Source organism: Neodiprion pinetum, chromosome 5 (assembly GCF_021155775.2).
Source record: "Neodiprion pinetum isolate iyNeoPine1 chromosome 5, iyNeoPine1.2, whole genome shotgun sequence".
Classification (NCBI taxonomy): domain Eukaryota; kingdom Metazoa; phylum Arthropoda; class Insecta; order Hymenoptera; family Diprionidae; genus Neodiprion; species Neodiprion pinetum.
In genome coordinates this window covers 29,387,671-29,399,776 of record NC_060236.1, presented here as the reverse complement: position 1 = coordinate 29,399,776, position 12,106 = coordinate 29,387,671, and the positions used below count along the sequence as shown (strand labels likewise).

The 12,106-nt window shown below is 37.4% G+C and overlaps 2 protein-coding genes across 7 annotated transcripts in view; one reads left to right on the top strand and one right to left on the bottom strand.

Moving 5' to 3' along the window:
• Positions 1-176: 176 nt before the first annotated feature.
• nAChRbeta1 (nicotinic acetylcholine receptor beta1) lies at positions 177-3,800 on the top strand. The gene is made up of 5 exons (XM_046629364.2): positions 177-504; positions 592-731; positions 1,232-1,386; positions 1,492-2,542; positions 2,681-3,800. The coding sequence occupies exons 1-5, from the start codon at positions 447-449 to the stop codon at positions 2,843-2,845; spliced, it is 1,569 nt and encodes a 522-aa protein (XP_046485320.1). The 5' UTR covers positions 177-446; the 3' UTR covers positions 2,846-3,800.
• Positions 3,801-4,700: 900 nt separating this feature from the next.
• LOC124219042 (nicotinic acetylcholine receptor alpha7 subunit) overlaps positions 4,701-12,106 on the bottom strand; it is a 42,167-nt gene continuing 34,761 nt past the window's right edge. For all 6 annotated transcript variants that reach the window (XM_046626150.2, XM_069136141.1, XM_069136143.1 and 3 more), the window contains one exon: positions 4,701-11,340. In XM_046626150.2, coding sequence (XP_046482106.1) covers positions 11,173-11,340 — 168 coding nt within the window. In that variant the 3' untranslated portion in view covers positions 4,701-11,172. The remainder of the gene's footprint in view (positions 11,341-12,106) is intronic.

Sequence of the window (12,106 nt, the reverse complement as noted above, 5' to 3'; positions counted from 1 at the left end):
TAACGTGGCAAAAAACGGTTAATTACTTTTCTCGCTCTTCTGTCGAGTCTGCTACTAGTTTTTTTTTAACTGTTCTATGAACCTATCGTGACATCTAACTACGAATAAGGGTAGGGAAATTACATCCCCGAACGATGCCGACCCCTACGTGGTTTTAGGAACGCTCGACTCTAGTCAAGTGAGGCTCTGATTTTGATTTATAGGAAGTATGTAAAAAACAATAAGCGGGGGTGGTAGGGATTGTCAGTGAGTGATTACTGTTAAAAATCCCGTCTCATCGTGGATAATGCGTCGGTAATAATCGTGTGGATTGTTTCCCAGCGCTCATCTGCCGCAATGAACGTAGTAAACTCTCTTATTGGCCTCTTTTCCAAGGTGGTATATTGATTCGCGGGCGGCGCATAGCTTCGCCAACAAGGGTGGGTTTACACCCATACCCGCCTAAAATGTATTTTTGTTTAAAGTTCATGCGGTTTTTGCTAACCGCTTCTCTGTTCTGCGTTGGTAAGTGTTAGCCATAGAACAGTTTTCATTTTTCTTATTTCTTTTCTGTGCCATCCCTCGCCACATTTCTATATTTTTCGTTCGCAGTTGGCTTCTGCTCCGAAGATGAAGAACGTCTGGTCCGCGATTTATTTCGCGGATACAACAAGCTCATCCGCCCCGTTCAAAACATGACCCAAAAAGTCGACGTCAGATTTGGACTTGCTTTTGTGCAGCTGATCAATGTGGTAAGAAAATTTTGTCAAACAACACTCCCAGCGTTTTTGATTTTCTACATGTAACAAAAATAGTGTAACATTCTGTACGAAATCCGAAACCAATCAGCAGTTCCTCTGGTTTCTGTCCCTGTTACACTTCGTTAAGTTTCCTATTTTATTCTAAGCTTGACAGTAAATTTATTTACTTATTGCATAACCACTGACCATACGTACAATAGTACACGCATACACAGTGCATAGTATGTATCCTAACAGAGTTACGATAAAGAAGCACCCGTATTCAGGAATGGACTTAAAACTAACTTATCACAAACACAAATTACCTTAACTAGTACTAATTTATGGAGAAGTTTATTCTCACTGATATCATTTAACCTTTTATCTTTTCGCGAAAAACCAAAACAAGAACTATCCCATTTAAATTGATTCCAACACATTGCTTTCCAACAATACTTATTCACAATTACAAATCCGTGATAACATTTTTTCTTTCGATCACTGTTATCAAGAATGAGAAAAACCAGATCATGAAGTCCAATGTCTGGCTGCGATTCGTCTGGACCGATTATCAGCTGCAATGGGACGAGGCGGATTATGGAGGGATTGGAGTGTTGCGTTTGCCGCCCGATAAGGTTTGGAAGCCAGACATCGTTCTGTTCAACAAGTAAGTTGTGCACAGTGTCTACATTCGATGATTGACGATACCAAGAAGGCGGCTGATCTTCAGTTGGCGGTTGACAACTTGAACTCGTCACCTTTACTTTTCCAGCGCTGACGGCAACTACGAGGTTCGGTACAAGAGCAACGTTCTGATATACCCAACGGGAGAGGTTCTCTGGGTGCCTCCAGCGATCTACCAGAGTTCGTGCACCATTGACGTCACCTACTTCCCCTTTGACCAGCAAACGTGCATCATGAAGTTTGGATCCTGGACGTTCAACGGTGACCAGGTGTCCCTGGCACTTTACAACGACAAGAACTTCGTGGACCTTTCGGACTATTGGAAGAGCGGCACATGGGACATCATCAGCGTGCCCGCCTATCTGAACATATACCACAGCGACTTTCCGACCGAGACCGACATCACGTTCTACATAATAATCAGGAGGAAGACCTTGTTTTACACGGTCAATCTCATCCTTCCAACCGTCCTCATCTCGTTCCTCTGCGTCCTCGTGTTCTACCTGCCAGCCGAAGCGGGGGAGAAAGTCACCCTTGGCATCAGTATCCTCTTGTCGCTTGTCGTGTTCCTCCTGCTGGTCAGTAAGATCCTGCCGCCAACATCGCTTGTGCTTCCGTTGATAGCGAAGTACCTCTTGTTCACCTTTATAATGAACACCGTCAGTATTTTGGTCACGGTTATCATAATAAACTGGAACTTTCGAGGGCCGAGGACTCACCGGATGCCGCAACTGATACGGAAGATATTCCTCAAGTATCTGCCGACCATCCTCCTCATGCGTAGACCCAAGAAGACTAGGCTCAGGTGGATGATGGAAATTCCGAACGTCACTCTCCCGGCCTCAACTTACTCCGGAAGTCCCACCGAGCTTCCGAAACACCTGCCAGCTGGTCTCGCTAAGCCCAAAATGGAAGTAATGGAACTCTCCGACTTGCATCACCCCAACTGCAAGATCAATCGAAAGGTTCACCACACCACAAGCGCTTCGACAACTGCAGCTGGAGGAGGTGATGCTTTGGGGGATAGGAGAGGATCGGAAAGCTCCGACTCGGTGCTGCTAAGTCCAGAAGCTAGCAAGGCAACGGAGGCCGTTGAGTTCATCGCCGAGCACTTGAGGAACGAGGATCTTTACATTCAGGTAAAAATTTCCGCAAGCTTTTCCACTGTTCCAAACGTCTTGTTCGCGGGTTTTCAAAGTTTTTACACATTTTTTTGTTTCTTTACTTCTCAATTAAATTCCCGTTCTCTTCCTCAGAGTGTCTTGTTATGATTCCAGACACGAGAGGATTGGAAATACGTTGCAATGGTGATCGATCGGCTGCAGCTGTATATATTTTTTGTTGTCACAACGGCTGGGACAATAGGGATACTGATGGACGCACCTCATATATTTGAGTACGTCGATCAGGACCGTATAATTGAGATTTATCGAGGAAAGTAATTTAGGACAGAATTCAAACTGTGGGCTGGACGCCCTATGGCTTTGGAAAAAGCTAAAGACCGAATCCCCACGTGTTGGGATAGAAACCGAGAAACAAATATCCCGCACAAACACATCCGTTTCCTTTGAAACTCGTGAAACTATAAGCCGCTCAACGGAACGCGTTGTAAATCGAGAATGCAAATGTTGATCATCCGCTATATTTGTTTCTGGTAGAAATTTTTCCCCAGATGATAACTGATCTTCCGCAAGCGGATAATTGGTTGATGCTCCACTGCCGGCTGATGGGTGATGTTGAATTTATTTGTCAAGATGGTTTTCCATCAGCACGTAAGCCCTGCATTAAGTCTTCCCTAATTAACGAAGTATAGAAATGAAAGAGTCTACACATTAATTGGTTGGTTGTAGGGTGGGAAAAAATGACCGTTGGTTCGTCGAATGCTTTCGACTCTCCAGTGGAAGGAAAATATTAAAGGAATAAAAAATAAAAAATAATGATCCGGTATGAAAATGTCGAGTCGCATAAAATTATGAAATTACGTACATATGTAACCGCAATGTCTAAATGTCGATGTAATAAATTTAAAAACGATCCTGATCCAAGCAGCAGCTGTCTAACTGCATCATTATATTCGTATCTACAAATAATTCGTTTTAAATATGCATATAAGGGTAAAATTATTCAACTCAAAACGAAAAATTAAATAAATAAATATACGTAAGTATAAGATAAACTTTGTAGAAATCGTTCTATTAACACTAATGCTCGTACATCGGTGGTTTGATATGTGCTATTAGAAACGTTGTAATACTCATGGTCAAGTTTTACTTTCATAGCATTATAGTATACCTGTAACTAGCTAATTGTAAGACCGTGTCTAGCCTAAGCAAAGAATTAGAAAAATAACGTGTACTAATATTATAGAGTGTAGATACAATAAAATATGGCCAAAGAGATTTCCAATTCTTGTCTTTTCCTATCATATCCTTGAGATAAAATCCGAGAGAAAATGTTTGGAATGGAGTTAGGGATCTACGGGAAATTGTTTTTTTTTTTTTACAAGGTTTACGGAACGAGTGAATGATGCACGGTTTTTGCTTCTTTTCTTTTCGTTTATTTCAACATTTCATAATAACGTAATAATGATAATAATAATTACAATATGGTGACAATTGGTTCACCACTTAACAGGGATTTTTTTTTGTTTTTTTCATACATAATAATCGATCAACGTTTTCTTTATTATTTTCATTATAATTATTTTATTTTATTTTATTTTATTTCATTTTAATTTATTTATTCATTCTCCTTTTAAATTTGTCATTAAATCTTCTTATTCATTTTTTGTGGAAAGGAGCCTGGCACTGGGAATATTATGTTTCATAACAAATCTTTTATTTATTATCTTCAATATGAATTTACTATCATTAAACCAGGCCATCCTCGATACACGTAATTAAAAATCATCGGTAAGTATTCGTATAATAATTCATGTATCGTGATGTACGATCGGGTAAGAAACTTATTTCATCATTTTCCAACTTCTCACTTCAGCCGGCTTCACGAGCGATCAATTTGACATTTTTTTTACTAGTATCAGAAACAAAAAACAAACAATAAGATTTATCGTTTATACTATACATTTCGTGATTACTTTTTTTTTATTTTTATTTTCCTCTTTTATTTTGAAATTTCATTCCGTAGAGCATCGTTTTACAATTAAGTGTACGTAACAATCTCATAACATATACTTAAGATGTATTTTTTTTTTCGCCGCGGGTGAAAAGGTGGAATTCAGGGTTTTTCGCAGATTTTGAAGTGTGAATATGTATGTGTATGTGTGTGTATAATAGATTCTTCTTTATGTTTTTTTTTTTGTATCGTTTTGTTTTGTCTTCGCTTTAAATACATAATAAGAGATGATATAATATATGTAAGAAGAATGGAAGAGTTCGATTATTAGAATCGGTTTCAATTTTTAGCATTTTTTTTTTTTTTGACTTAAATTTTTTCTTTTCGTTCATTAGTATTCTTAGATAATTTGAGATATTTATAGTTTAGTTTAGTTTCGAGAGAAAGTGACCTCGATAAAGTTGACTACGAAGATCTAAACTTCTACCTAAAACCAATTCTAAGTTTTTATACCGTTAAAGTATCATCTACAGTTCTATGTTGATTATAGACTAATATTTTTATATTCATTGGTTGATTATTGAGTTTTTTTTTTTTTTTTTTTTATTTTTTATTTTTTTCTATTTTAAGTTTATATCGATACACGTTTAGCATTTCATAGTTTAAATATGTATAGATAATGTTTAGCAGTATATGTTTTAATAGTTTCAATTTAAATTTAGAGATTATTTTCTTTTAGCAATCTAATTATTTGAGACCGATTTGATCGTGGGATTAGAGATTTTTATATCATATGTATACAAGATATACGCGAGTGAGCTAGCGCTAATATAAATAATGTCGATATGCATATATATATGTGTGTATATAGATATATATCCGAATCATAAATTCAAAAAGAATGACGGTTATATGTATATATGTACACATACACATGCTGCGACCGGATTTCAGCGAAACAATAGAAAAAAATCACTGTTTTTTTTTTTTTTCTTTATATCTTTCGAATTTCTGATGAACATATGATCAAATATATGCCAGATGAATTTCTACCGACTGCATACTCCGTCGGCTGCTAAAATTCAATGCGCACGCGCAACAATCCGAGAGCGGCTGTTTGCCAGGGTGACCAACCGTCATAAATTTTCACGAGAGTTCGCCGCGATGTATTTAACCTCAAAATTTTCGACAGTTGTCGTTGTCAGTTGTGCTCAATGCGCAACTGTGACGAATGTTGAGGTTAAAGACGGTTGGTCATCCTGGTAAACAGTTGCTCTCGGATTTTAGCGCGTGAGTATGAAAATTTAGCAAACGACGGAGCATGTTGTCGTTAGGAATGCACTCTGTATATACCATTTATGCATGTATATATAAGTAAGAAATAAAGTCGCGAAGAATTTATACGCGTATGAAAAATTGATCGGCATCTACATCGGTAAAAATCATTTAAAATCCTTTCGGCTTTGGCATCTGCGTTTGGCAAGAATTTCTTCTTCTTCGTTTTATTCTTATTCCAGTTCTTTGGATAATTGAAGAAACGATTGTAGGATATTGATACAGTTTCGTTTTATCGGATTTTTTTACTCGCAGCTTGATGCAAACCTGCGGTTAAGAATTAAGAATCAAACAAATATACCTACAAAGTTCTTTCATCGTCAGCATAATATGCAAAGTTTAAAAATTCTGCAGAGACGTGACGCAATTTCTCCGTCAGTTTCTCGTAAATCGCAATATTAAGATTTTCACTGAGATGTGAGAGATTTTAGAAAATTCTCAATTCTTAATCGCACGATTTAATTCGCGACGTGAAATCAGTCGAATTGCTTCATCCCCCGGCGGTATTACCAAACTTGGGGGGTTGTACATTTGTTCATAACAACAGTATAGATTAAATAAAAATTAGCTTGCCTCGGCGATATCTGGAGATTTAGCTAAAAAATTTGGCACTTGAACGTGATTTTCTTCTGATAAATCTATCAACTTTGTTTCCTCACATTATACATATAATCATTAATGTACGTCATACGAGTTACGTGCATTTTAATGCACTCACGTCGCTCACTCGTTCGTTTCACTATCTCTTTACCGCGGATCGTGGAGATATTTTTCCTATACTTTATACGTGATCGAAAGTTGTGGCAAAACTCACCACGACCTTTAATAATTTTCATTACCGATCTGCGATTTATCTCATATATTTTTCCACGATCGTCGCTAATTAAGTCGTCGCGAAACAAACGATAGGTATTTGTTTTACATCGCGTACGGTAAAGAACGTTTGCAAATTCCATCGATATTACAACAATAAAATATACAAATGCTTCCGATTGAAAAGTTTGAGCGTTCGTAGCATTATCATCATCATTATTACTATTATTACTATTATTATTATTGTTGTTGTTGTTGTTGTTGTTGTTGTTGTTGTTGTTAGTCGTTTTATTCAGTGTTCATAATTTCACATATTTTTTAGCAATATTGAAATTATACTTTTTATCTTGCTTCTCATTTCTTTTAATAAAATTTTGTTTTTTCTCTCTATTTAAATCTAGGCAAATTAACGTCATCGAGGAATTTGGCACGTCGACAAGATCTTTCATTATCCTCTTTTCCCTTGCTCTTTTTGTGTAGAACGAGTTTCGAGTTTCGCTGCAGATACATATACATGGAGACATAATGTATGCTTGTGTAATATCAAACGTTCTTTAGCCTCACTCCGATGTGAATAAAACATATTACGACTACGCATATACAGGTAGTAAACAGGTATCTATCTAGGCAACAATGTCTATACTGGATCTCGACATTTTTTGTCTTTTTCGTTCTTTTTTTTTTTTTCTTTCTTCAAGCCCTTAAACCAAGTTAATTAATCATCAACGTCATCGTCATCGTCATCGTTATCATTATCATTACAATCATCATCACCATCATCATCATCGCCATCGCCGTGAATTGCATCATCAAGGATTGCAATCGTTATTTAATCAATCCGAAATGTTTAATCCTTATACGATACATTATATACGTTATTTAAATTTTTTTTCTTTATCATCTCTTTTTAACATCATTAACAACGTCGTTATATAGTTATATACACACACTTGTATATGTATATATATATGTATATATATATCATATATTTATAAATAGAATATATATGGGTATATACGCATATACGTATATGTGTATAACTTTGAATATTATTATATTATATTTAAAAGTTTATAACGTGATTGGTTGTCGCGTCATTGCCAATGGCCAAGAAAAATTCATATTTGTGTCATACATTATTAATAATAATAATATTCCAAATAATGGGAATAATAATAGTAATAATAATAACAATAACAAATAAATATTCAGAATCCTTTTCTTAGCATCATACTTCTTCCTTCTTTCGTTCTCTCCCTACCGTCATTCTTTCTTTCCTTTACTCGTGTCTGTCTCCTTTCGTATCATTTCCTCGTATTAATGGTTATTTGCTCGATTTTTCGCAACGGTTTTGTATCTCGTAGTCAGTTATCAATTAACACTGCACCCGCCGTGAGAGAGATTAACTATGAAAAGGAATGACTTGGGTAATCGAATCGGAAATAAAAATTCGAAACAACAATAACGAATACAACGAGTCAAATCAACGAAAAAACTATCTCCAAATAACAACTGACTCGTTACGTTCTTTCCGAAAATGTTCTCTGCCCGACACCTTCTTTTTTCGAACATTTTTTTGTATACAACCGCTTTTCCACATGTAGAAAGTGTGTCGCGTACGTTCGTCGTGCAAAGTGCGAAAACTGCAGCATATCAGAGGCTCTCTTCTCGATTGATCAGCAATTATTTATATCATTGTGACGCCGATGTTTGAAACGGTCTAATCGTTCGGTCTAAGTGTTCCATCGATCTACAAAGAGGTGCAAATAGCGAGGCGGAACACTTTTCGCGACGAGACTTTATACGCCATCTCAAGTACAATCTCGTACCCAGCTCTTTTTGTTTTGTCCCTTTGTCTCTTCGTCTCTCATTGTCGCGACTACTTGTCGCGGCTCTAGACACATTCGCACCTAACGGTAGCGCAGATGTAAGCTGAGACTGTATCAAATATTCAAAGTTCATTTAGGTACGTACATTAGGGCGGTCCTTGAATATGTCATTTTTGAATTTCGACCAGCTCGAATCCCCAAATCGGTTCCAAATAATCTAAACTCTAACCCCTGTCCTCGAAAGGGTGGATTTCGCCATTCAACCCTTTTAGGGGCAAATTTGGTACAAGGGGGCTTCTTGGGTCACTGATTACGAATCTGAACTCAAAATTTGAAAATTCAGAATGGCGGATCCAATATGGTGGACCCAAAATACCAACGTCAAGTGACTTGGGATTCTGGTCCGCCATGTTGGATCCGTCATTTTAAACTTTGAACTTTCGAGTTCAGAATCGTGATCAGTGACTCAAGAAACCCTCCTGTACCAAATGTTATCGAAATCTGTTTGGTAGATTCAGGGTGCCGTTGAAAGAGTTGAATGGGGAAATTCACCCTCTTGTGGCCACGACTTAGAGTTAAGATAAAAATTTGAAAAAATGATGGAATTATTTTTAAATTATTTTAAGTCGATTTGGGGATAAGCCGGTCAATATTAAAAAATGACCTTTTTAAGAACCGCTCTAATGTACATACATACGTATACCAACGTGAGATTCACAATTTATGAGTAACCTGACCCCGAAGTAGACTATTTTATAAAACGTAATTTTTATCTTCTTTTCAGTTATTGTAGATTGTTATCATTATCTTTCCCTCGTTTTTTGTTTTTTTTTTTCACAATTCATAGACTTCGAAGCGTAAAAAAAGAAAAAAAAATAAAGACAGAAGAAACGGAAAATGATGAGCTCATAGTCAATTGCTACTCATGGCGATGCATTATTAATTATTTCCACGCGAGGACAACACTGACGATGCGTCGCGAAATCGGTACTCGTTTTTTTTTTTTTTTCTAACACACACTATGTTGGTACTTCAGGATTTACAGTGAATTTTTTTAAGGCTCATGGTCGCTTCGTAATTGTACAAAAATGGTAAGTAAAGAGGTTCCTCAACCATGCCGTGGCTGGAAAACTGACTGACAATTATATCTTTTCCAGTTTATGTTTCGGTCGATGGAAAATGTGTGGCAAAGGCGTGAGGTGAGCCGCTGGTTTCACTATGGCAGCCATTTTCCCGCTTCACGTAGTCTTTGTCTCTACGTAGCCGGATGAGATGAGATTCGGTGTGACGGTTATTTCCTCGGTTAAAATTGATTCTCCTGAATGTACGAAGTTTAATTAGAAGAAAATACATGTATAAAATGCGTTTACGAGTATTACCGATACCGAAACAATTTATACCCGTATCGCAGCGCGTCGACCATGAGCTTGAAATGCAATTTTCATATCGAATAATCCTATGCGCGAGATTTTTTACCCAATTACGATAATCACCGTTTACCAGTGAAACGTGCAGATCGTTAGATATAAATTGCTGGTTGTGAAATGATAAGACTCTTAATTCAAAACCAACCACCCGCGCATTATAAGTCACGTCACCGTAGCAATTCGATTAATTTCATTAGAATTCTCGGTTAATGATTACAGTAATAATAATAATAATACTCACTAGTGATATACGGATTAATAAAATTCACTGGCATTTGAATCACCTTGGCAGTTCATTGTGTAGTTGAGAATATATGTATAATATATAGTAATACGTGTGTGTATGTGTGCGCTTATCTCCTTTCTCTTTCCGTATCGTTATCTTTTTGCACTTCCGACTGTCTCCCCCGTTCTCATCAGCTCGATTGGACTCGATGAATAAACTGCTGATCTGGGGAGCTGTGTCAATTTCTCAAACGTCGATTTCGGATCGATCTGATCGAGCCGTCTAAATTATTGTGATTACATTGTAGTCTGATGTCGAAGGTCGGCTGTTCGGCGTGTGTGCGTGTGTACATTTGCATATTATATTAATATATAACGTGCGTGGATGTGTGTTTGTGTGTTATTGCTAAAGTCTTCGATGAAATTCTAACATTAGTGCTGATTCGGTTGTCCCTGTTCCATATTTTTCATCATATTTGTTTGCTGTTCAACAGTTAGGTATACAATCGGACAAGCCAACCAGTAATCGTTGGTTCTCCACGCTGCACTTTTACTAATTATCTCTCGAATAATTTTTTCTCCGTCTTTAATTCACCGTATTCCCTTGCCTTCGGTTAGCTAGTCGCACCGTTTGATTTCTCTTGTTTTCTTATCTAGTTGTGATATATTGTATTTGTATGCGTAGTACATGGGGAAAAATGGTATTCGAAAAGCGAAAGTTCGACAACCTGCGATGCGGCGTTTGCAACACTTGGGCGTGTGTGTGTGTGTGTGTGTTTTTTTTTTTTTTTTTTTTTTGTGTTAAATGTATTAACGTTGGGCTATCGCGAGATAAAATTGAATAATAAACGACACTTTTGTCAAGCGTAAAAAATTCATGTACAACAAATACGGTGCAGGGCGTTTTACGATCAATTTACTGCGGCCTAATCGTAAGTGGATATAATATTCATTCGTGGACTCGCAGCAGCGGCAGCAGTAACGATATTCCTTCGATATCTCAGTTTCGTTTTTGATTATTATTATTATTATCCAACACCGACGACGATCGAGAACCCCTCCGAATCACGTGACGATTATATGAGGGGCTGAGAATAGGACGGTGATGGTGGCGATGATCGTGAACAGGGTAAATATTATTAGGCACATCCTGTCGATCACCATCGCTGCGAACTTCCAATCGTTGCTCACCTTCTTTTCCAAGTCGTCGTTCTTCAGCTGATCCGTTATTACCTGTAACGAGAGCAGAGGAAGACAATCCAGATTATAGAAGATCCTAATGTGAACACCTGAAATTTTGACTGTCCTTTGGAAGAATCGTGGCCATGAAAGGATGGCAAAAAGAAAAGGACAGAAAACTTTGCATCGTCCAAAAGACCCTGTCACATGACGTTATGATGTTCACCACACGACAGACCAAAATATATCGGCACTCCTGAAACCTGTAAGGTCGTGTGTGGTGTATGTTTTTAAGGTAAGAAGCTGAAAGTTCACGAAAGGTCGGATGAAATATTCATAAAAGTCTACATGTACGGTATGTACAGGCTTTCTATGTCATCCGATTATGAGCCAACCAGACACCATACCGTATTGTATATTCCCTTCGTACGATTCACGGATTTTCCTATGTAATATCCACAGATGTCGCATCGTAGCACGGCTAATACACTATTTTCCGGGATGTAAGAAGGGGAGAAACGAAAAGAGAGAAAAAACGACCGTCAGACAGACAAGAAGAGTGAAGAATAAAAGAAACATTTTTCATGCATATATTTATCATCGTCGTAGAAAAGACGTATAGAATGATGGAGAACTCCGGTAAGGCGAACGTTTTTTACGGTATATCTTAGTTTCTTTTCTTCGCGGTATTGTATTATCCCGAAATGCGGTTTTAGCCGGGAGTGAAAAATGACGAATAACCAATTTCGTGCTATCCTATTTTCCTTTCCTACTCCCGGATTCTTTCCATCCCATAGTAACAATAAAATTTCCACCGTCT

Coding starts and splice junctions, on each gene's coding strand:
- nAChRbeta1 (XM_046629364.2), top strand. CDS start 447: ATGTATTTTTGTTTAAAGTTCATGCGGTTTTTGCTAACCGCTTCTCTG. Junction 505..591: donor CGCTTCTCTGTTCTGCGTTG/GTAAGTGTTAGC, acceptor TTTCGTTCGCAG/TTGGCTTCTGCTCCGAAGAT. Junction 1,387..1,491: donor GACATCGTTCTGTTCAACAA/GTAAGTTGTGCA, acceptor TTACTTTTCCAG/CGCTGACGGCAACTACGAGG.